This window comes from Barbus barbus (genome assembly GCF_936440315.1).
Source record: "Barbus barbus genome assembly, chromosome: 43".
Lineage (NCBI taxonomy): Eukaryota > Metazoa > Chordata > Actinopteri > Cypriniformes > Cyprinidae > Barbus > Barbus barbus.
In genome coordinates this window covers 4,771,300-4,796,782 of record NC_136721.1, presented here as the reverse complement: position 1 = coordinate 4,796,782, position 25,483 = coordinate 4,771,300, and the positions used below count along the sequence as shown (strand labels likewise).

Sequence of the window (25,483 nt, the reverse complement as noted above, 5' to 3'; positions counted from 1 at the left end):
ACAAAATGATGTGTGCAAAAAAGCTTAATTGTCAATAGTGTAGCAATGCATCAAGCACCTTTTTCCTCGCACCTTTGTCAGTCAATGCAACACATTTGTGAGGAAAAACCTCATGTAAAATCTGCAGGAAGGAATTTTTCATCTTTTTGCGAAATTCCCGATCGACTGCCATAATTGGAGTTCACCCATGAAATTTTGCAATACAGCAGTAAATGAACACTGTATCCTAACCAGGTGTAATGCAAATTTCCATTGTCAAATAATATCTCTGTCCTCATTGAAAGTGAAAATGCTGTACAAATTTGTGTGTGAAATATGTCTATGGACATTTTACTACCAAATCGTGATTCACCAATAACGTGTTTTTTTACTTAAATTTGATCTAGAGAAAATACAGAAAAAATATAGAAACAACTGAAACCATATGTGACCATGGACCACAAAACCAGTCTTAAGTGTCAAAGTGTCAGCTTTCCATTGACGTATGGTGATTTGTTAGTATAGGACAATATCTGGCCGAGATACAACTATTTGAAAATCTGGAATCCGAGGGTGCAAAAAAAATATATTTTTGATATATTTACAGTAAGAAATTTACAAGATATCTTCATGGAACATTATCTTTACTTAATATCCTAATGATTTTTGGCATAAAAGAAAAATCGATAATTTTGACCCATGCAATTTATTTTTGGTGCTACAAATATACCCCAGCGACTTAAGACTGATTTTGTGGTCCAGGGTCACATATGTACATAACAGTCACTTTAGGTGGCCTTATAAACATGTCAAAATGAAACTGAATACATACAGTAGATATTTTATCTTATATATCTTCAATTTGGAAGTTTCCTGTGCACATAAAAACAAATAATCCCACAATTATTATTTTGTTGTAGTAACAATACAGAAACCCTCACCACTCAGATGTGAGATGTAGAGCACATTTTAAACATCGTCTCAGGAACACTGTAGTAAACGCAGCCGACTCCTAGATGATGTCGGTTTAACGCTGCAGAGTGTATTGACATCACGCATAACATTTTAATGCGGACTGATGCTCGTTAGTGAAATTTACACCCCGTTGGTTTAGACTGGCAGTATATCAGCGTCACAACACTTCTCTTTTAATTAATGACTTAATTAGGAGCTTAACTGAACATGTATGAAGTTCATATTTATGGTCTGTGTGAGTAGATGAGTGTAAGAGAGCTGTTAGAGCAGCTAAGTGTATAATTCATCATTATAAGAATTTTTTTTTCTGTTTCTATAATGCAATGATACGCAGTTGTGTTTGTAAGAATGGCGAATATTGTGGTGTGTGTGGGCACCGTTTCTGGAGCGTAACTTGTGTGTGTTGGTACAGCAGGTGGCGGCCCCTAACGCACATCACACACTGGGCTGCTGGGAGGAGACGATGCAAAGATGCCCCGAGGCTCTCTTAAAGAGATTCAGTGTGCACCTGGCCTCCAACCATATTTTATTAATGCGTCTAGAAAAGAATCCACCCCAAACGCACACACACAAATGTGTGAACACCGCAAAGCGCTCTTGTTTTTAAAAGTGCAGCATGCCGCATTTAATGCAGGGTTGAGAACAGAATGCAGGACCCAGGAAATTTAGGTCACTGACCACATACACGCTCACAAAATGACTCTTACATTTTTTTTTTATCTTCCATGTTCTCAATCTCTCCCGCTCATTCCAGGATAGTCCAAACTCACCGTTACGTATCGGTAGACTTCCGCGCTACTTTATCCAATCTGAGCGTCAGTTTAACCTACATACACACCCACACACACACACACACACACACACAGCAGCGGGCCGCTCTGAACACCTGAGAGGATTGACTTAGTAAAGATTGGCCATGATTATATCAAATATGTCTGCTCTAGTTTACTTCTGCAATGTGCTGTCTAATTGTATTACATGGTGCTGTGAATTATCTTCTGTTCTTGTTAGTGTGTGTATATTCATTGACCAGTAATTCTTTCCACTTCATTGTGTATCCTCCTTCTCTAAGTACCTTCTCTACGTTTTCTGTTTAAGGTATTAGAACCACATATTTGACTCAGAACGGATAGATGATGTTAAACTCTCATATCAGAAAAGCTCATTTCTATATTTTCTGCAGAAAGTGTGAGTGATGTTTGCCTGAGCAAAACTCCACCACGATGCTTGGGTGTTCTGGGTGGTTGCCAGGATGTTGCTTATTTGCCTAATTCAAGAAAAAGCCACCCCTATGTCTCTATGATATTCCGGCCCCTACATATGGCTTGGGTCTATGGGATTTTTCACATTTTTAATTGCTTGACAGGTGAAAGTCTAATCACTCAGAAAAATTATAACACATATGTCTTCAAAAAGCAGCATAATTTGAGGTTTCATTTATAGGTGTAGAATAAATGGTTAGGGAATGATTTATAAAGTATAATTTAATACCTAAAATTTTATGTTTACTGTAATATCCCTTTAGTTTGGTAACAAAGTAAAAAGTATGGACACATTAGCTACATTTTTGTGAGATCTGTTGTCTATTGTCAACAGTGTAACAATCAGAGCTGGGCAGATTACTTACAAATCGTAGTCCGTTACTGATTCCAAACGACATGACAAATATTGTAGTTAGTAACATAATCCATTGCATTACACATTTTAGGTAATATAATCAGACTACTTTTAGATTACTTTTGACCCATCTCGTTTTTACATTGATTTAAATAGGGTAATCTGTACCATATATTATATTACGTCAAGGTTTCCCAAACTGGGTTTGTGAAGGAACTACAGTTAAAAACAACAATTGATTTTAAAATGAATCAAAATAAAACACTTAGTGAAAAACTGAAATATTTGTTTACCTGCATGTCATGTGACCATAACCAATGTCAAAGAACCATTAACATGCAAACGTGCTACCTCATTATTAACATATTTATTTTAAAATCTCAGGGGTACTTCAAATTAAAATATAATAGGTGAAAAAGGATGAGATAACAAAAATATTGGTGAATTTGTGCATACCAATGCATGGTAAAATCACAGACTGAGTGATAATTCAAATAAAAATGAATGTGTTCATCAGTAGTTGATGCAATGTTGAAACACTTCTTAAACCTGAAATGATTTTTGTAAATCCAGTGTAGCCACTTGACTAAAGACTCGTATCTGTGTGCATGTCCACAGAACTGGAAGACTTACTGAATGTACAAAAGTGGAAGGTTATTTTAGAAAGATATATTTTAAAGATGAAAAAGAGGAATTGGGGAGAATCGATAAATTACGATTAAATTATTGCTAAATAATATGTAATCATATAATCCATAAAAAAGTAACTGTAGTCTGATTACGAGTATCTTAAAATGTAATTGAATCTAATTACAAGTCCTTGGAATCTGATTATGTAATCCAGATTACATGAAATCAGTTACTACCCAGCTCTAGTAACAATACATGAGGCACATCTCACAAACAAACCAATTTTAAACCAATCAGCTTTCTGTTTGTGAACACTTGAACCTGATGTGAAATCCACGCAGACATATCTTCCACCTTTGCGCAAAAGTCCCGATCACATGGATTTTATTTAAAAGACTGGATTTCATCTGCAATGTCAAATCTAAAGTTAACAACCTAAAGTTAAAAAGATCAGAGACTCACAAATGTAGATTACTTGGGTACCATTTTCCAGAATCCTCACGAAAGGGCCATTGAATTTTAAACACTGTTTGGCCTCTGTGTGTGTGTGTGTCGGTGATGATAAACAAAGTGACGTGGTGGTACGTGGTGATGAATGGTGAAGCCCGGGGCCAGGAGCACTGTGTTTCAATGGGACTTTAGCGAGTGAACCCCCTCTCTAGCTCTCCATAAATCACTCGTTCTCTTTACCTCTCTTCCTCTCTTTCACTCAGGGCTGGTTGAATGCCAACAGGAGCTGCTCTCACTGCAGGCAGGGTCTCTCCTTTCTTCCATTAAAGAGCAAAAGGAAATTCTGATATTATTCTGTGTGGTTTTGGTTCATGTGCGAAGCATTTAGCACACGCTAACATTAATCTTACAATCAGGCCACTGACTCTCGTATGCCTTTGAGAAAAGTGTGACCAAGCCATGCAGCAGGTATGCAAAAGATTTCTTTTAGTTAAATAGTAAAACCGGAATACTTTTCCACACATCAGTGACATTAGATACAGCCTATTATTACTGTTAACTGAATCCCAAATTATTTTGCGAGCAGTAACCAAGTGACCAACTTTACATGAATATATGGGTGTTTTCCAGAACTGAGAGAGCGTTTAGGACGACAATTTAGAGCCATAAAAACTCAGATTGTCCCAGTAAAGGTTCATTTGACTTCATGTTGACTAGGATGTTTTTGTCACACTTTATTTTAAGGTCCAGCTCTCGCTAATAACAAACCATTAACTACGACTTTTAACTCAATAAACTCCTAATTTGCTGATAATTAATAGTAAGGTAGTTGTTAAATTTAGATATTGGGTTGGATTAGGGATGCAGAATATGTGCTTCATAAGTACTAATAAACAGCCAATATGTTAATAATAAGAATGCTAATAAGCAACTAGTTAATAGTGTTACCGGATGTTTCATTTACACCTGGATTAGGATGAAATATACATCCATAATCTGGATGTCTGATTTAACAGACTTGACAATACCAGTGTGTTTCTCTTTGGCTTTTCTGTCTGAAATCACTTCATTGTACACATGAAGTCTAGTCCAGAGTCTATATGTGTTGTATGATAGTGTGCTAATGTATTTGGCTTGAGCTGATGTGAAGCACTTTGGCTATACAAGCACTTAGTGTACGTTTGCGTGTGCGAGAAGAAGCATGGGTAGGCCGAGACTTGCGCTCCGTAATTGCTCTGTCCAGTTTTCCACAGAGTAGATATGTAGCATCTGGTTACAATCAATGTTTCCCTCCGCTATTATGAAATTAGCTGCGCGGAAATGATTTGAAATGGCCTGTAATGATTTCTGATAGAAATGTGCGCCATTGTTTCGCCTTTGAGATAAGCGTGCTGGTAAATAAGTCACAACAAACGAAACGATCGCTTTACCTCGTTCCAAGTCAGGGATCAGGCCTCAAACAGCAAGCGCTTGGCTTTTTGAGCCTCGTATTTTTAATCTTCATTTTTGTTTGTTTATTCGCAAGCTCCTCCTTCAGATATGTGCAAAGGGGACCATCCATGGGCTTTGAAGACCCTTTTTGATCATTAGGTTGATTGCTGTTCTAAGCGCGTTTGTGATGGTTTAATTAAACCAAGACCCTTTGCGGGGCCCCAGCGGCCCTCGAGAGCTCTCTGGCTGGAGGGTTTGAGGGTCTGCTCGCGGCGCACATTGTTTCTTCTTTGTGTGTTAATGACGAGGAACCGATATTAGGCGAGGAAAATCAATGACATGTTGGAAAGAAAAAGTAAACTGTTACAGTTAGTAATTTGGGGCAAGGTTAGCACGGTTGAAAGTCACCCCACAAAAGCAACATTTTTGGACGAGAACACAAGTGATAAATGATGTGCGCTCTATCTCCTCCCCTCTCCCGCACACACACACACACACACACACACACACGCACACACACACAGATGAAGGCAGAGAGGAGGAGAAGGGTGAGGACAGGTGCTTGTGTTCTGCTCTGGTTCTGAGGGAAGAGTTGGAACAGGTTTTTGTCTCTCAGGCTTGCGCGCTCTCCTGTGTGGTGTCACTATCGCATCCGAAGTAAAGTTGCCCCGAGGCGGACAGAGATAGTCGTACTGATAAAACAAAACAATATACGAGCCAGAATTAAATAATGCCAATTACCAGTTTACAGAGAAAACAAAGCCATGAACATATCAAGTCTAACTCTACATTATATGCATAAAAAGTTGTCCTTTAGTTTACTGATTTCTAATCAAATTGGCTTTTTAACCACTTAGCATTATGCTAAGCTATAGGCTAAACTGTTAGCTTGCTAACCAAAGGCTACCTGAAAAAAGTAGCGGCATCTGAAGTCGCATACAGTTTAGTAGGTGCTACATTTGAATAAGACCTTTAAAAAGTATGTTCAGTATTTAAGTATGTAAAAAGTACACAAGCATGTACAGCCTTGCAAAGTAAAATTAGCTTCTTCTAACACAGATTCTAATGCTAGTCGTTGGCAGTTGGTATCTGAGGAAGAGGACATTTTCATTGTAGATAACATTGTACTGTGAAAATAAATAAATAAATAATAGTATACAGCCCTGAAAACAAGATTTGAGTACCAGAAGCTACTTCATATGCTAGCATACTTGTTAAAGTTGACGGAGTCAACCTTTATACAGATATACATATAGCATTTACATATTAGCCCCAACGCAACCCTTACGAAAAATAACCATGGTTTTTCTACAGATAAAACCAAAAAACTATGGTTACTATAGTTAAACCATGGTAACCACAAATTAACCATGGTTTTGCTAGACTAGCCATTTGTAGTACAACTGTTATACAAATGCTAATCAATATGCCAAAAAACTATGGTTACTTCATTTTTACTACATTTACATTTATGCATTTAGCAGATGCTTTTATCCAAAGCGACTTACATTGCATTCAAGTTACAGTTTTAACATTTTATCAGCTCTTTTACTACAAAAAAAAAAACCATGGTTAATTTTCATAAACGCTAAAGGCCTTTTAATTTCATGTGGTATTTCAAATCATATTCCAATCTTTCTGTAAAAATAGAGAAAGTTACAAATGAGTTCACATTTCTAAATAAAAAACATGAAAGAACTTCGGACTGCATAAGATAAACTTTCTCGGACTCTCTTCTCGGGTCCCTTGAGACGCGTTCATCTCGCAGGTCCATTCTTCCTGTGCGCAGGTTAAGGGCTGCGGTGTTGACCTAGTATTCCTCTCATTTAATATTCCACCTACCGCTCTTCACACGCTAATTGGGGAGAAGGAAGCGCTCATTAAGGCTCATTTCTTGTACACATATTCATTAGGTGTAGGGCTGGAGTGTCAGGAAAATGCAGCCTGGCCTCTTTTCTAGTTTGTTTACTTTCCTGTTTATTTGCAGGTGTATTTGTTCGTTTAAATTGCACTTTCCTGTAGTCTCCTGTAGACTTAAGTGAGAACGCGCCCAAATTAGTTGCGTTTGTTCTTAGTCTATGTCGTTCTTTAAAAGGAGTTTTACATTTGGTGAAAGTTTGAACGTGTCTGTGCCTGTGGATCTTAAAATCCTGATGGTTTTGTTGCCACCGTGGCCTAGTGATTTGTGACACATTGAGCCATAGTGCTTATTTAGGAGACAGAGGTTTGAGTCAAGTTCATATTATTTCTCCTTTCTCTTATACCCATTGATCAAATTGAGAAAAATTAGCCAAAAACTGGAAAATGGATTTAGTTGAATTTTCTAGTTCTCCAATTTCTTGCTAGTTGGCTTTCCTACTATACTTGAAGAATACTGTACTTTTCCAGTTTCAGAATATTCAAGCCAAACAGGGCAAAGATCAATGCAGTGCCACTTTTATAGCTCTCACTGCGCCAACTATTCTTTCATTTTATATTCCCAGCATCCTCTATCTTCCCGAGCAGCCCAGACGTGTTCTGCGGTCCAGCCTGCATATGGCTGTTAAAATGTAATATACACTAATACCCCCTCATTCACTTCCTCCTCCAACCTATTACTGCTAGGGTTTTATTGTCCTGCTTTCATCTTTTTTTGTGTATACGTATGTATCGTGGGGGTTAACTAACGAACACTGGTCCTTTGCTTTGGTTGAGCTAATTAAGTGCTTTGTGCATTTCCTTTTGGGGGCCTGGTTTTAATGTAGCTTGTTATTCTGCACTCTACTGAATCAGGGGCCCCGTGGACCTCAAGTTTTGGAAGTGTAACCCCTGAGAATTATTTGAAGTTGAAGAACGAAATTAAGAGGTGATAGGGAGTGACTTGTGCTCTGTATCGCTTTCATTGACTTCCATTTACTGTGCCGGTAATACAGCTTGCGGTAGGAAGTTTTTGTGCTTTGTTGAATTTTTGTTATAGCACGACTCGTGCATTTTTGAAGATGTGAAAATGTGAATGTTGCATAGGCTGCCACAAACCTAAAGCGTTGTGAATGTTTTTAGCAGTTTGTAGTGATTTAGGTGGTTACTTACTGGTCTGCTTAGCAAAAAAGTTTTATTTTTCCATTGTCAATAGCATAGGAATGTATGAAGGATGGCTCACACAGACACTTTCTGTTGAATGTCGAATTTGCATGGCCAACTGTAGACATGTGAAACTCCCAATTTGCGTGGATTCTTTATGGAATGACTGGATTTCGCCAAACATCTATTAATGTGACCGCACCTTTACAGTTATAAACAATACAGTAGATTCCTTATGAAACCCTCTATTTTAATATAAATTGCATGGTAGATTGGTAAATTGAGGACTGTCCAGTAACATGTGTTTGTGAATCTGTGGGGTTATTCATCTAGGAGTTTCTTCCGTCGTGTTACTCCTCTGTGAGTTGGTTCTGATTGGACTGTGTCTCACAGCTATAAATACCACCCAGGCGTTTGGATCCCCATGCTTTAGGGCTCCCCCGGCGCCTCCTGTCAAACACTGCCATCTTGTTGGGAATAAATGTCTAACTGGCAGAGGGGCGATCTGTCTCTCTCAAGCTTTTTTCTCTAGCGGGCTAACGCTCCATCAGAGTCTGTGTGGCATCAGCTTCGGCGGGAAGGTCTGATCTCCTCTTGTTTTCCCTCAGTTTTTACTTTTGGTTATTTCGCCTGCATTTTCCTCCCCCATCCCGATTTCCCCCATCCAGTCTTAAATGATACTAAAAGGCTTGTTTTGACTTTAAAAAATATCTTCTTGGTGGAAAATGACCTTGAGACCTCATCCTGAACTGATTTAATCAAAACAAAGTCAGCATCTACAACTTTTTGCTCAGACTGCAGCATTATATACACTTGTCATTAATGTCTTCTTTCATGACATTATTAATATAGTGCTAAAAAAGGACCTCACAGTTCAAAACAACCTCAAATAATTAGCTGTTGCCCATCTCTTAACATTTACTCTGGCAATTATGGTGATTAGTTGTGTGCCTTGATCTTCATATGTGAATCTTTGTGTAAACAAACCTATATTAGTGTTGGTGCGATCATGTACACGTACCTGACAAAAACACTGCCGTAGACGCACACTAAATTACCCCCTAATTGGATCCCTTTGAATATTCAAGAGACGTCCCCTCCGACACATGTACAAAATAAAAACTAACAAATATGTGGGGGCAAGAAAAGCACATTGGGGTTAAAGGCGCTGAGGGAGATAGCCTTCTTTCTCTCGTCCCTGTCCCCGGCATCTGTTCATCCATATGGAACGGGGGGCAGAATCCACCGTCTCTGGGAAGGCTGACATTATGTCAAGCAACTCGCAGAGAGAAAAGCATCTTTTGAAGAAAAGTTAGAGGAAGAGACATGAGGAGAAAGCATTTACAAATTTGATGAGATTTTCATACATTCGAGAACACTTTACCTGGATAAGGCTAGTCAAAGCACTAACTACATTTTAAAAGAATTGCAGTATCAATAATGAATTAGAAATGTATTGTTTACTAATATTTTAATAATTAAAATGAGAAAAAAAGCTTTCCAACTGTTGTAAATCTCAAAACAAAGCTTTGCCCCATTTCTTTTTTTTTCCTTTCTATTCTATTCTTTTTGCTTTTTTTCTGGTAGCCATGGTGGTGCTTGAGTTTCTTTGTTTGCAACCGGCAAGAAAGCTTTTTCAAGAAACTTCATATTGTCTTTATTTTTAGTGGACAGCAAATAAAAGGTCTGATAAATGAATTATTGATGGCAGTGGTCAGTTAAAAGAAAAAAGCACTTCCCTTCTTTTTGTTAGTTTATTTATTTATCTGTTTGTTCACTTTGTACTCTCGGCTGGTGCTGTTTTGTAGGGTTGAGTGGATGGATGGGTTTTGTTTTCCGTGGGTCAGGGGTGTTTTTTTTTGTGTTACAGTACTTGCATCTTGTAAAAATGTTTGCATTTGGAAAAAATGATTCAGTATTGTCTTGTGCCTAGGACCAAAGATACATTTTTATCAAACAAGCATACACACAATATGTACAAACAAACAGATCCCATTGTGATTGGGCTAACACACACACGCGCACACACACACACACACTCTCACGGTATCATTACTCGTGCACATTACAGTGAGAGGAGACAGAACGGGGGCACTTTGTAAATGTCATGGGCCGAGGGCTCTTCCACCCTCTTTGCTGGATGGAATAAAATGAATTGAAGTGAACACTATCAGCAGCCGCAGCAAGATAAATCTGTCGTTTAAAAGGGACTTGCAATTAGGTGTGCAGGGGGCCAGCAGGAGGGCAGGGCTTTCAAGAGCTTGCTGCCATTAACCTCCTTTCTACTGCCGCATTGACCTGGGAAGTGTAGTTTTTAGTTCCCCAAGCCTGAATTTGAATCATCCGCTCACCAAAAAGAACTACAGAGGTTGATGCTAATATTTGACCTGTGCATTGAAAGCCCGATTTACTTCTGTAAAGTGACATTTCTGCATAAAACAGAATGATTCATTTAGGTGACTTGAATCTTTTGAATCAATTCAAGATTTGTTTCCTGATTCGTTCTGCAAGTTACACTGTTATGCCAGTAGGTGTCACAATCGACTTACAAGTGTCTTTGTATTACAAACGAGTCACTGAATCATCCATTTAACAGATTTGTTAAAAAAAAAAAAAATTCTACTGTCTAACGAGTCGCATTGTATTTGTATAGTTTTTTCACAATACACATTGTTTCAAAGCAGCTTTACAGAAAATCATGTTGATGTTTATAGTACAATATCTCTTTATTCCTTACGGTGTCGCTTAGCAGATTAGAGCTGGGCGATATAGTTTAAACAAAAAAAAAAAAATCAATCAAACAGTTGAGATATATTGAGTATATTGATTTATGTAAGTTTACTGTATGTATGTGGATAAAGCTGGATATAATTATAGAGCTGGGCAATACTATAGTATACATAAATAGGTTTACTACAGTATATGTATGCAGATAAAGTTGATATATATATCACTTATACATTTTGCAATGATATAAACAATCACGTAGGTGAGATTTGCTATATAGCATATCAGATATTTTTACACATTATTAATTCATGCACTTCTTTTCTCTCCTTGTTGTGAATGAAACTCTCATGACGAGTTAAATCAACTACAGCAAATCGGACTCAGCAGTCATCTTGTTCAGACTGAAAACACTGGAATAAAATATTAGTTGGAAATGACATATTTGTTCAGGAGCAAAAAAATAATTTATTGATGCAGATGTTGAAACAAAAGCCATTTTAGAGGTGAAGAAGCTGTTTTAGTGAAAAATTTATTCTGAATAATGTGCAGTGGTGAACCATACACAATAAGACAGAAACATACTGTATCAAAATGTTCGAGTTAAATGTAGGAAACAGACGCCCAGCCCCTCGTGCGTTTTTAAACATTTCTGCAGTCTTCACCTCCAGCTTTATCTCACAGTTCACCTCACACCTCTCTCTCCAGCATCCCCTTTCGCTCACCCCTTTTCTCACCCTATCCTTCTTGCTCTCGCGCATTTTCCTCTTCACACTCTATCTGCGTGACCTTCATCTGCTCGCCACTTTCAGCCAGCACCAAAAACTTAATCACACACTGTCAACCAGAGGAGGAGGAGGGCGAATTCTTCCCCTCTTTCTCTCGGCTCCTCTCTTCTTTAATGCCCTTTGCGGTGGCGAGGAAAGAAGGGGGAAAATTGATGGCTGGTGGGACAGGTGGGGTATGAACAATGGGCAGAAAGGAGTGCAGGGTTATCTGGTGGGGCGCAGGAGAGCGCGCGGCGGGGAAATCGATGTGACCCGTGATACACTGTCATCACAATTCCCACCCCAGCCGTCCTATTTGTCTTGCGTAGGGAGCCCTGGACGGGCCGTGTCAACGTGCGTGGAGAGAGGCCCCAGCCAGATTAGCGGGGGTGAATCATGACCGCTCGCGCTCTCTTATTCAGCCCCAGTTCTATCTGTTATTGCTGCTGCAGTGGGGCTAGAGTTTGCGGCCTGGCACTGTGGGTGGGAGGGGTTGCCTATGAGGATTGTGGGTAAAATATGGATTGCGTGTGTGTGGAAGAAAGAGATTAACTGCTATACGGAGGTTTGGACACAGCAGCTGTCTGTTTCTTCGGAAATACTCGCTCGGTTTATCTTCTCCCCGCTGAGTGATATTCACGTTTACTGTTTCTGGGTGTACGGTAAACCCTCGCTTTGATTATTGCCAGTTCATCCTCTGTGAAACAAATTTGGAGGCTATATGAAGCTCACTTAGTTTCATTTTCTGGAAAAAACGTTCTGTTTTTCCAGTTTGTTACGCAGAGACTAAGTGAGCAATTTGTAGGTTGATTTCTCTAATTGTGGGACTGTTAAAACTTGCTCTGTGTATTTGAGTGTTTTGACCAGCCTGACACAGCAACAGCTCAACCTATAGGGTGAGGTTGTGGGTGGAGCTATCTGTTTGTTTGATCAATGGTAGATGGGGGGGGGGGGGGGGGGGGGGGGGGGGGGGGGCAATTCTGCTTGGTGACACGGAAATGACACAATTTACTTTTAAAAATCTGTTAATTTAATCTCAATAGATTTTGCTGTAGTGGTCAACTGATATTTTATTATATAAATTTATGTAGATAGATAGATAAAATAGTTTGTATATCAGTATATAAATTATTATACAAGTGATAGACAAAGAAAGTAAATGGTATATGAAGATATTTTATAGAGTTTGCCTATCTACTTGGTTTTATGAGTTCCAGAGCACATAGAATAACCAAATTACTGTAGGTTACAATCTTTTTTGTCAAGTTTCTAACAATTTTTTTATTGAAGAAAAAAAAGAATCAAGAGGTAAATCTAAAGTACCCAAACAATAAATTTAATGATTATTCTTTTTTATATATATTGATTTATTTTCATTTTTAGTAATGATGTCAAATTAAATAATTCTATTTGCAGCATGTGTTATTTATTTATTTAGCTATCAATAAAATTCCATATTGGCCAACCACTATTTTACACGAAAAAAACAACAAAAAAAACCTTCTGGTGCTAAATTGAATATTATTACATTATTTTAAAATATATTAATAAATGCTTTAAGAGCTTATATAAATGTAAATGGTCATGCATTAACGTTATCTTTCTGAAAACACTGGCGTGACTATTCACAACATACGTTCTGTTCTGTGTTTTATCAGATGAGGCTCATTTAGCTTTGCCCATGCAGAAACCAGGGTTCGAGAAGCTGCCTCTGGGCACTCAGACTCTTCCTCCAGGCTTCCCCGCTCCCTTCCTGTTTGCTGATGGTCTCTCTTCCGTGGAGACATTGCTCACTAACATCCAGGTACATGCAGTGTGTGTTTTATATATATCTGTTAGAAATAGTTCATTAGTAGTTCAAAGTCAATGTATTTATACTCATGTTAGAAACCCATATGCTGCTATGTAATTGATTAACCACAATTCATTTTATTATTCAAGTCATTTGAAGAACTGTATGTTCTTCAATAAAAACAATAGCTATTGAGGGAAAAAATATTAAATATAATTTCAGGTCATAACCTTATTTTAAGCATTTTAATGAAGTTAGATTGTTTTCATATATTAATTCCAATATAAATATTATAGTAGTAGTAGTAGTAATAAATAATATATAATCATATTCATTTACATAATTTTAAGCGGAAGTTTGCTGAGGCCCCCTAGTGGACCCTGGCCCCCTGGTTAAGAAGCAGTGCTTTAAAGTATACGCATGTTGCATACAGTAACTGTGGATGTTTATTTGTGTATTAAAATCAAGTGTGTCTTGTGTTGTGTTGGCGGCTCAGGGTCTGCTGAAGGTGGCCGTGGATAATGCCCGTGTGCAGGAGAAACAGGTGCAACAGGAACGCAAAGAGTTAAAGATGGAGCTGTACAGAGAAAGAGAGATGAGAGAGAGTCTGGAGAGACAACTCACCTCTGAACTGCACAGCCGAGGTACGTACACACACTATTAAACCCAAAGGATGTTACGGTGGATCATAATTGAACTTGCTTTTAAAATAGTTATATTTTAGGTCCAGAGTTGATGTGTGTGTGGTGATATATAGCGTTACGTTTTTAAATGATTTTAAATTATCCATCTGTAATCACAAATTACAGGAAAAGTGATGGAAATTCTTTGGTCATAATGTGAATGAACCCTTACGATCCTCTTTTTTTTTTTTTTTTGTAAACACATTAACGCATGATGAACACTCAGAAAAACCTCAGTGTGTGCACCGCCAATTCCCTCCCTACATCGCAACCAAACCGTGTCACTAGTGGATTTACTGCCAATTCTACTCCTGCCGTTTGCGCCAAGAAATTAAGCCAATTATTCAGCTGGATAACAACTCTGACAATATGTACAAACACCTCAATAATTTATTAGCCATGGCTGTTACAGCATTTCATGTTCTTTTAATGCACACTGTTATATGGTGGATGATTTGGCCAATCAAAGGCAAGTAATTAGAGGTGTGAGGAGGAAGGGACATACATTTAACACCGCAAGCGAGCGAACACGCCGGGAGCTTGTTTTAAGGTCTTCTGCCAGACTCCGAGTGTTTCAAAAGGCCGTTAATTGCTGTGAATCCACATATACACAGAGTTGATTATGTTTGCACATATTCAGAGGATTGTGTTGTGTGAAAACATTGTGCTGTGTGAACATGATGTGTTGGCGTTAGGTGTGTACAGCTGTTGTGTTGGCCCATAAATGCACATTGTTAGGTTGAATTTATTATTTTATTAGTAGTGCTATAACCATTGCTTATTCTTACAGTCTCTGAACCCTGCATACGAGTAATAGTAGTAGCGATGCCCTAACATACGCCACTAACTTGGCCACATTTCCATAAAGTTTATTAATCCGAGCGTCTAAAAATTTAGCAATTTTACATATCCTTTTTGAAAGCTGTTGCACGTAGCGCACCATATGTTTTTGTTTTGCTAGTGCTAATGAGCACTTTCAAGTCTCTAATGTGTGAACGCGAGTCTACGCTGGCGTTTCCTTGTGTTTTTAGACACCATGCTGAACGAGAGAAGTGTTTTACGTTTGAATGTTTGTTCAAACTTCTTTCTTCTCGCCCTCAGCCACTATTCAGAAGCGTCTGAAGAAGGAAAAGAAGGCGAAGAGGAAACTGCAGGAGGCTCTGGAGTTTGAGTCCAAGAGGAGAGAGCAGGTGGAACAGGCGCTCAAACAGGCCACATCTCCTGAGAGTCTCCGCATGAGTCTAAACGGTGGGGCTCTGCTCTGACACACACAACACTGGGCCTGTCCCACACTTTTCATTTGACCACTTGTCTACTTACATGACACATTTCCTGTATTTGGCCCAAGTGTTAGGAACGGTGTCTGTTGTCTAGCTACTAGTTTCTCTCTGTAGCTGGCCAAGCATGCTACTTGAGCGAAGTAAACAGAAATATCTGATCATCTTCCATAACACGGTCGCTATTCAGGTCTCATACTATATGTAAACACTTGCATTACCAAAGCAACAATTGATGCATTTGTATTACAAGCTTCATTATCAGCTCCACAGTGGAAACGAGAAACGTTTGGCCCAATGGTGGAAAAGCAGCTTATGATATTTGCTTCCATAGAAGCCAAAGCCACTTGTTTAATTGTTGAACTCCAGGTGAAATCCATACTACACATAACCTTGAAGAGAGCTCCAGCAATCAGAGAAGTCGCTGGATATGAGCACCATGCTTAGCAGTGACGTTCACTCCCATGAAGCATTGCAAATGTCAATTGAGTCAATTTCCCTACACTTACCCATATATATGCATATTTTGAAGTAAATGTCAAATGTATTGTATTTAAAGGGTTAGTTCACCCCAAAATGAAAATTCTGTCATTAATCAGTGTCACACAGAAACACACGTTTCTGGACCTGGGAACATTTCAGTTGTGTTGCTGTCTATGTTTGAGTGCTGATATTGGTATTTCCGTCTAGGTCATAACTATTACCAATGCATTAGCATCATAATCTCAGCTGAGGAAATGGAGTCAGATGTTTATCATAAACGCTCTAAATACTCACACTTATCATTTTCCTAATCGCTTGCTGTTGTTTTGATTACACTTGTTTAATTGTGAATATCTTAACAGAAGCTGAATTTGAATGGGGGGAAAAAACAGGTACATTTGCAAGACATCTGCAAGTATTTTCATGAGTGCTGGAGCAATTATTAGGCCAAGGCTGATTAGACGCGAATTCATTATGAGAAATGCACTTTGTTTTTGCCTTTCATCTGAGGGGAATGCTAGAAAAAGATCCATATTGTGAAGGTCTGCTGTTACGTCACATCTCTCCTCAGATAAAGCTACTTCCTCTTTTGTTTATCTGTGCAACACAGCCTTTGTTGTGGAGATTTTCCAAGTGCAGTTCAACTCAAGTGAGCTAGGCAGACAACATGAATTTAATAAATAAATAAAAATCCTTTTTAATGTGTAATAATAATCACTACTGTTCAAAAGTTTGGGTCAGTAAGTCTCTGATACTAACCAAGGCTGCATTTATGTGATTAAATATACCATAAAAACAGTAATATTGTACATAGTTTATTAAAATTGAAAATAACTGCTTTCCACTTTAACACGTTTTAAAATGTAATTTATTCCTGTGATGCAAAGATTAATTTTCAGCATTGCTCAAAACATTTCTGATTATCATCAATGTTGAAAACAATTGTGGCACTTAATATTTTTATTTTTAATATGCACTGTTTCTTTTTAAGGATGCTTTAATGAATAGGAAGTTCAAAATAACAGCACTTATTTGAACTAGTAAAGAGTTTCAGAAGAGTTTAATGCAAAAGTTTAAATGCTGAATAAAATAATTATTTCTTAAAAAAAACTTGCTGACCCCAAAGTTTTGAAAGTGTATTTTTAATTAAACTTTCTCCACCTTTTATTTATTTTATTTGATTTCCCTTGAGAGGATCCCAGAAAACCCTCAGTGAGATTGTAAAATGTGATTTATTATTAAAAGCGTTATTTGTAAGTATATTTATTTGAGACAGAGGTACCAATGGCATGTTTTTCTGATAAAGCACCGAGAGGGCTAATTGTGTGACATATTTGATTTTAGAGGCAGTGATACCAGAGGTGAAGTCTGAACATAATGGCAACCAGCAGGAGAACTCAGCTGTACAAGGTAAGAATTTACTGTATTTAAACTACATGTGTAACTACCATAAATGACAAAACTCGAAATAAAGACCTGACATCATACCGTCAACAGTCAGTATTTGAATGAAAGGTAAAAATGGCTGCAGTTGAGAAGATGCAACCAGCCATGTGCTGTACATATGGTCCAGAGGCCCCATCTCTCCTGGGGCCGAACCCCAGCAAAACTACCAGAGTAAATCCCTGAACTTGCCTTACATCTCATTGGCTCCCTTTGAAGATGTCCAACTCTTTCAGGAGTGAGATTACAAACTGATGTTTTCATGTGCCTTTCACGCTTCCGTTCCCCGAGATCTATTTGCGCTTTACAGCTCATACAGTTTCATTCTTATCCCTGTTCCATCTGTCTTTCCCCCTTCCCTCCAAGCTAGCCTCCCAAATCTGGCCAAAAGTTGTGTTTGATAAATGGGACCTATTATCAACACGTCTGACGGCGAATTAAAGACCCGCTGCCGTACATCTTATTGAAATGTGGGGGCTGGGGGAAGGTGAATAAATACATATGTTTACAGAAGATGCAGTGGAAATGGGCTGCAAAGTGCTCCGCTGAAAATGAACGAAATGTTTTTTTCCCCTATATAGCCAATTTCACAGTCTGCAAATAAAGAGACGTCCATTTTTCTTCTGGCTTTGACAGCGGCGCTGTAACAGAGCACTGCTGAAGCGTTTGTAGAGTAGATATCGCCAGTTTTTTTTTCTTCTTCGGGGCGGCACCAGAGTTCACTCGCAGTGTAAAGGGGTCATCGGCGGGTGATTGTAGGTTTCTCGGGTTGAATCAGACACAACTTCACCCTAAATCTGTTGCACATCTCGTGTTTCAAAGTCTGTAACTTTCAACTCCAGGTCAGATCTGCAAAAAGCTGCAGATCAAAGACACGCAGCCTTAGACCAGACTGAGAAATACATCAATTGTTATTTTGTAGGCCGACATCTGGAGACAGAACAGAGCATGCTGTTGTCAAATCTTTTGAGACATCGAGTAACTCAAAACAATTAGTGCTTTTGAGTTGGTTTTTAACCATTAAGTGATGATCATATACAATAACGTTTGCTTATTGTAAAAAAAAAAAAAGGAACAATCCCGAAACAAATCTAAACAGTCACGAGACCATGCAACCAATTTTGGGTTGCAACCCACTAGTTGAGAAGCATTTATCTTGAAATCATTCTGGATTTCATTCAGGCCTAAAAAAATTAGTAGGGAGCCATTGGCTCCTAAAAAATAAAAGCTTTTAGGACCCAATAGCTTTTTTAGTTATCACAAATTATAGAATGGCTCGATAAAGGCAGTTGATCAGAAGCAGTTTAGTTCCCATGCTGTCACTAGTAATCCTGATCTGTGCCATATAAAGGTCACTTTGTTTTGTAAGAATATTTCTGGCTTTTTGAAGGGGAAAAATTGTGTTGATGGTTCTAACATGTTATCCATATTACTCCCAATGTTTCCCTTGCAATGGATTCAACATTATGGAGGCCCTAAAGAGACATGGTGATGGAAATAAAGGAGGAAAAATGATATTTCCATGCTTTGTGTTCACTCACAAATTTTTGAGTTCCCTCCAAGAAGCCTCATGCTTGTTTCTCAAGGGAACACAAAACATTTGCAAAAAAATGTTTATCGGGGAATGCAAAAAATTGCCCATGAATGCAAAGTTTCTCAGGGGAACACAAAACTTTTGCTGGAGAACGCAAACGCATTGAAATATTTCTTTTTTCATTGTGTCCCTTCAGGAGCTCTGTACAAGATTAAAATAAGACCTCACTATGCTTTTTTTTTAAGAATACTATTTATTACAATAAAATTTTATGTATCTTTACATGACAAATAACAGTTCCCAGTTAATTTTGAAAAACTGATTTTTCAAAAGGACTGTTTTTGTTTCATTTGTGACTGTTTTAGTGGCACTCTGGAGGCCTGTGGAATGTAGTCTGTGACTTGAGTTGAGGCGTCACTAATGTGAGGATAACAGCAGGGATTACTGTTAGAGCTCCGTCACAATGCCCCTGACCTTTAGAGCAACGAGCAGAACCAGGAAACGTGAAGATCAGACCTTTCCCCAATAATGCAGAGGCTAATACGAGGTGCAAATGAGTCTCTCTGCAATGGGACTGTAATCGCTCTGCTTTAGTTTAAAGCGCTGAATGAGCGTTAAACTATTTCATTCACGTTTTAAGGTTCACTTTTGTTCATGGAGGCCTCAAAATTATTAACGCTGTAATATGAAGAGAAATATTGGACAGTACAATATTTGAAGAGTTCATTTGCAAAAACCGATAAATACCACTTAAAAAAAATGAACTGAGTGCTGTGCATTATTCTCCACATATAGCGCGATCTGAACCCTAAACACGTTGAATCAAAAAAGGCAATATTGTCCACTTTCAAGGCATCGTGAGTTCACGTTTACTGCAGAAGCCGACAAGCGCCTTTGTTGTTTGTGAACAGAAGCCGATAAGTCCATTTTAGCGAATCAGCGCGCTATATTCAGGTCAGGTGACAAGGCCTCCAGTCTCTTTGAAAATATGGATTAGCTGAGAGGAGGTTCGTCAGAGCTGACTAAAAGTGATCGAGGATGGATAATTTCAACAAACTTTATGAACCTATGATATCTTCTTCAGTGCGTAAAGGAAAATAAAACCTGAAATTTTTCACGGAATCTTGCAAAATCAGCGCGTTACAATGGTGAGGGAAAACTGCATGTAATCACAACCATACAGTGTATGATCACAAAAACAACGGTTTTCAGGTGTATATATTGTCAGCTGACATACTTTTAATGAACAACATACTTTTAATGAACTTTAATTTTGGAATTTACCTGTATTTGTTTGAGTTATTATTACTTAATCAAAACAACCCAACTGCAGTTTGATTGATATTACTTGGAATGCACAATAAAACAACATGATTTCCGAAAATAAATAAAAATGGAGTCATCTAGTTTGTGCAAACGAACTCTTCATTTGTCCTTTTTCGGTGTCAACAACATCTAAATTGTAACAAACTAAAGGAAGAGCGTATCTAATTCGCTGGTTAAGGAATGCCTGGTTTTGTCCAGGAAGGGAAAACATAATGATCCTGCACTCTCTCGGATGCACAGATCATCACTTTATCTCTACACTTCTTTATCTAGAAGTTCCATCAAGCTGAAAGAGGAAAGGTGTCTGTGCAATCATCTTACAAAGTCTGGCAGCCGCCCCACCTGGGGAGTTTGTGTATGAAGTCTGTTGTCCGCTCCACCCCTCCTGGAGCTCCCGCGCCTCACCACATTTATCCATTACAGCCGGCAAAAATCTAATTAGCCCGTGCTTCTCTCCCAAGTCGGACTTCACAGTTTTGCAAGCTTAGCAGTGACAGCTGATTTCATTAGGTTTGATTGTCCTTGCCGAGATCCCACTCGTCGGGCTAAAAGCTTTTTGCGCTTTCTCAGGTTCCACCCCTGTGTTGGGCCATTACGATGACCCGTGCCTTTTCTGATTAATCAAGACAAGTGGCGCTAACAGAAAAATGCTGAACACAAAAGAAGGTGGCATCATTTTACAAGCCGATTAAGAGAAGTGTGGAGTGGTGGGAGAGAGAGGGAGTGAAGAAGGGAGGCGAGGTGAAAATGTAATTAAGATGGAGCAAACCAAACTCAAAATGTTGCAGTCACACTCAATGGGCGTCATTCCAGAGAATTCCGTACGCGTTCCAACAATCAATGCTGAAAGTGTGCAGATTCCATATGGAATTCCGTAACTTCAGTACACCATCCATATCTAGAAGTTTTCAACCTATTAATTGGTGTCATGCTGTGATATAATGAGCATGAATAATCAAGGATGAGGAAGTGGTTTTTGCGTTTTGAGAATAAATGAGTCCGGGGTTATATGGAGGGGAGCCGTGTGTTGTGGAGAGGGTCCCAGAGGAGGACCACCCTCACCTCCCCATCCATCTATTTACAGTATCCTACATGTGGGGCAAAAGAGCCAAAGATTCATAGGGTTGACCTATGAAGGAGGAGACTGTGATGTATAAATGGTTGCGCCTTTGAATATAACTTGAATGCTTTCTGTTAGGGCTACAAATTGATCAAAATTGATGAATAAAATGTGAATACAAAATTGAAAATTGCCAACAGTCTCCTTATATACAATATCTATTTTTAATTTATAATGTGCATTTATTTATTCATTCATTTGCATAAAAATCTGTGAATATTTTTTTATTTTGTAGCACATTGGAGAGAATTCAATGTTGTATTTTATCTTTAATTGGATGAATAATGAAAAATTTATAAAATAATTGTTGCAAACTTAATTTTAAAATTGCCCTGTGTGTGACCAGATTTATGTTGTGTAAAAATATTTTTACAATTAATATAAAGTTATAAAATCTAAAAGAATGAGCAAAATGTTGCTAATTGAATCTTAAACGTGCCCTGTGTGTGACAAGAATTAAAAAAAGAAAATACAATTAATATAAGGTTATAAAATCCATTTTTTTGTGTGTGTTTTTTAGCTTGGAGTATGTGACATGGTGAAAACACTGATATTCACAAAAGAGAAATGAAAACTGGTATTTTGGCCCACCACCTGCTTAACAAAACAGATAGTGTCCTGCTCTGTCAGGTCTCTGTATTAAGTGTATGAACTATTTGCTCCGGTGTCTCCTGGGTGCAGCTTCATCATGGCAGATTTAGTCTGCTGTCAGCCATAGGACTCAATTAATTGCACTTCAGGAAATTACTCGTAACTCATATTTCAGAGCAAGTGAAATACCCGCCTTCTATTTATCTCTTCTAGTGTCTCTCCCTCCTTTCAGCAGCAGCAGGCCTAAATGTCGCATTCATACATTTCAAATGGTTGATGTATAGTATGAATGTCACATGTAATATGTTATATGGCTCATTTAATATTCATGCTCTGTGTGTTTATAAACAAAAAAGGGTTGAATGAGAATGCACTTTGGTTCACAGACAGTTTATCAGAAAATAGAGTACAAAAATAAGGCCTGAAATTGAATCAAATGTGTCTGTAGGTTAAGAACAGGGTTTTACGTATCATTTGCTGAAAACCTCTTGAAGTTAAAATTATGTTATATTAGCTGTTTTATGGTTGCAACCAATCTTGGCAAAATTTGGAACATGTCTGAATACCGTTTTAAAACTAATAGTAATTTGTGATTCTATTATTTATACTTTATTAATTTTATAAATCAAGTTAATTTAATTATTTTAAAACGACAGCAGAACAGGTTTACAAATGTAAGTGTATGTGTTAGCAATGTAAATTAAGCTGTCACTCAGTATGGCATACCTAGTTTTGAATCAAATTGCTGATTTGGATTTATTAATGAAGCTATTGTTCATTTTTCTTAAGTTGGATAAGTAGATGTTTTTCAATGTCGCTGACAATCGCAGTAAATACAACAATTTGTGTGAAATTACCATCAAGTTACAGAAAATGATCATTTCTACTGTTTCCCGGTTCAAAGAATGTTACTTTTTTCCCCTAATTGAGGTAAGATCATGCACTAAGAAAATGTGAGAGAATTTTATCAATTAAATGTAGTAATTATTATAATTCGGTCATTTTTTACATATTAATACAAATATTTTTACACCAGTAAATGTATACTAATTCAACAAATGATATCAAAATTGTTGAAGAGGGTCAAGAATTCCCAATTTGTGGGCACCTCACCAATCAGCATGGGACTTTTGTACATATCCTCTGGGCATCTGGAATGTGATTTTCCATGTCCGCTTTTGGGGTGACCTATAGATTATGTGCAGGGACATAAACACGTCGCTCAGTTTAATGTCCTGCTCTCCCTCTCTTACTCTCTTTCCGTCCATGTACCTTGAGTGCCGTTTTGTTTACATCCTGCATACATATTAGCTCATCTGGTGGTGCTTGCAGAAACGAGCATGTTGAACATGTAAAAGCACTCGAGTCCTAATGAACTGCTTTCTGTGTGACGGTGCGCTGCGAGCTCTTTATTAACATGCATCTGCAGCACTCCTGCCCCTCAACCACCAGCTGTTTCTCTCTGATCTAGTGCTTTACGGCCACCGCAAACATGATTCATTCTCTAAACTTGCTAAGTTTTGATTTTGGAAGACATTAATGTCTCTGTTCCTTTTTTAATTATGATTCTTGAATTACGAAGTCTTGCGATTCTCTTGGGGGTGGTGGAATATTAATTCGAACACTGTTGTGCTAAAATGGAATGTTCTCAAAATTCTATTATGCCTTATTTTCATATTATATAATGGATAATTAAAGCTCTAAAATCTGATGAATATTTTATATAAATAAATGATTTTATATGTATAAAATTAATACAAATGAACACGTGTGTGTGTTCTGAATTATGTAATCAGATTCCAAAAATGCAGTACTTGATTATATTACATTTTACAAAGGCTCAGATTACAGTTAATTTTTTTTGGATTACATGATTAAAATTCGATATAAAATTCACTGGCTCTCATGCATTTTATCTTCTTCATTACAGAAAACAGACCCTACTCCAAACCTCCCATCATGTACTGAAGCCTCTGGCATCTGTAGTCCCACGACAGACAGCTCAGCTCAGCCCATAGACGGACGGGGCCACGTGGAGAGGGGTTTGTGGGGCTTTTTCCCGGAGAAAAAGTGGTGCAGGTGCTGAAGACCAGGCACCTGAACCCGTGTACAGGACTTGAGTGTGTATGTACGTGTATGTGTGCGTTTGCGGTCCTCATGAGACGTGTGTGTGTGTGTCTGGAGCACTGCTTGTTGGCGACCTTTCAACATCACATGGACCGACTTGTAAAAAAAATGTATTTCTCTCTTGTTTTGACTACTTCTACATCCCACACTTTTTTGAGATTAAAATAAGTGTTTTTTTTTTCCTGGATTAAAATCTCATTAACTGATGAATTACCCTTCTTTATGTGAAGCACACAGCATCACCCTAATCTAAACCTATCTTCAGTTTGTTATTATTATTAATATTATTATTATTATTGAGTGTTATCTGCTGATCCCCCATGATTCTGTGCACCAGTGATTCTGAACAGCACAACTGTCTTAACGAGTCTGTGGAGAACTTTGTCCACAGCACCTCTACATGAAAGGGACAAAACAGACAAATATTATGTGGACAGACTCCAAATAAGACACATGTGCTTCTTTAATAAACATTGTCTACATTTGTTGTTTTGCCTTTTAAGAAAGGGATTCTATATCAACATTTCCTTTTTTCTAATTTGTTGTATTTTTTTAGAAAGTGTAGAAATATTTTCCTCATGTTGTCGTTTCCCTGCCCTATGTTTATTATTCTGGTGTTTATTTTATTATCTGGTTTGTTGTTTTCCATTGTATTTTAATCAGCATTTCAAACAGATGCTCAAGTGATCTTGAAACAAATGTTCTTTGTATGTCTTTGATGTCTTACTTTGCCCCGTGACAACGTTTTCTCTATTGCTCCTTAACTTAAAAAGTACAAAAAAAAGAAGTGTTCATTTGATGTTGCTATAAACAGTATTACAGTACTCCCCCTTCTGTTTTTACCTGTTTATAAAGACTTGTAAAAATGCTTTAGCGTTTGCTATCCTGACGTTGTTATTACGTGGATACATTTTTAGTGACGAAAAAGAGACAAGAAGTACCCTTATGCACATCCAGAGCGAGCATGCTTGTAAATACAACGATGAAAAATGACACGTATCGATTGAAAATAAAAGGCTGCCTCTTCAAATCTATTTTTAAACATTTCTAGCGATTCCATAGGTAATGCAATCACAAATTGGCAGCTATAAATGATGTTGAATCTCGTTTTAAAATGGCAAAAGACACTTATCACAGCCTTGCACATGCCACAACGAATAAAACACCCCTATGGACATCTTGGTAGGTTTTTTTTCTTTTTCTTTGAGTAATAAAATTAAGATGGAAACATTTGCTTGTTTTGTTTCAGTTATTTTCAGACATGTTTTCCCCAAGTTAGCTGGTATTTGGCCATTTTGAAATTAATGTATAATAACCACTTGTGTCAGTTCCAAATGTGACAATTACAGCACAAAGTTTATTATTATTATTGCTATACAAACACACTACTGTTCAAAAGTTTGTATTTTTGTAACTTTTTTCTGTTTATTTGATAAAAAATACAGTTAAAACAGTAAGTTATGGGAAATAG

At 37.8% G+C, this 25,483-nt stretch overlaps 1 protein-coding gene across 2 annotated transcripts in view; it reads left to right on the top strand.

Annotated features, from left to right (window-relative positions):
* The window catches only part of LOC306862092 (dachshund homolog 2-like), a 144,796-nt gene extending 119,553 nt beyond the window's left edge, over positions 1–25,243 (top strand). Inside the window, exons 9-13 of one of the 2 annotated variants that reach the window (XM_079404722.1) lie at positions 13,295–13,440; positions 13,925–14,072; positions 15,213–15,359; positions 17,216–17,281; positions 23,816–25,243. In XM_079404722.1, the coding sequence (XP_079260848.1) occupies positions 13,295–13,440; positions 13,925–14,072; positions 15,213–15,359; positions 17,216–17,281; positions 23,816–23,853 (545 nt within the window). In that variant the 3' untranslated portion in view covers positions 23,854–25,243. The remainder of the gene's footprint in view (positions 1–13,294; positions 13,441–13,924; positions 14,073–15,212; positions 15,360–17,215; positions 17,282–23,815) is intronic. The other variant, XM_079404723.1, reaches the window with a different exon arrangement.
* Positions 25,244–25,483: the final 240 nt, after the last annotated feature.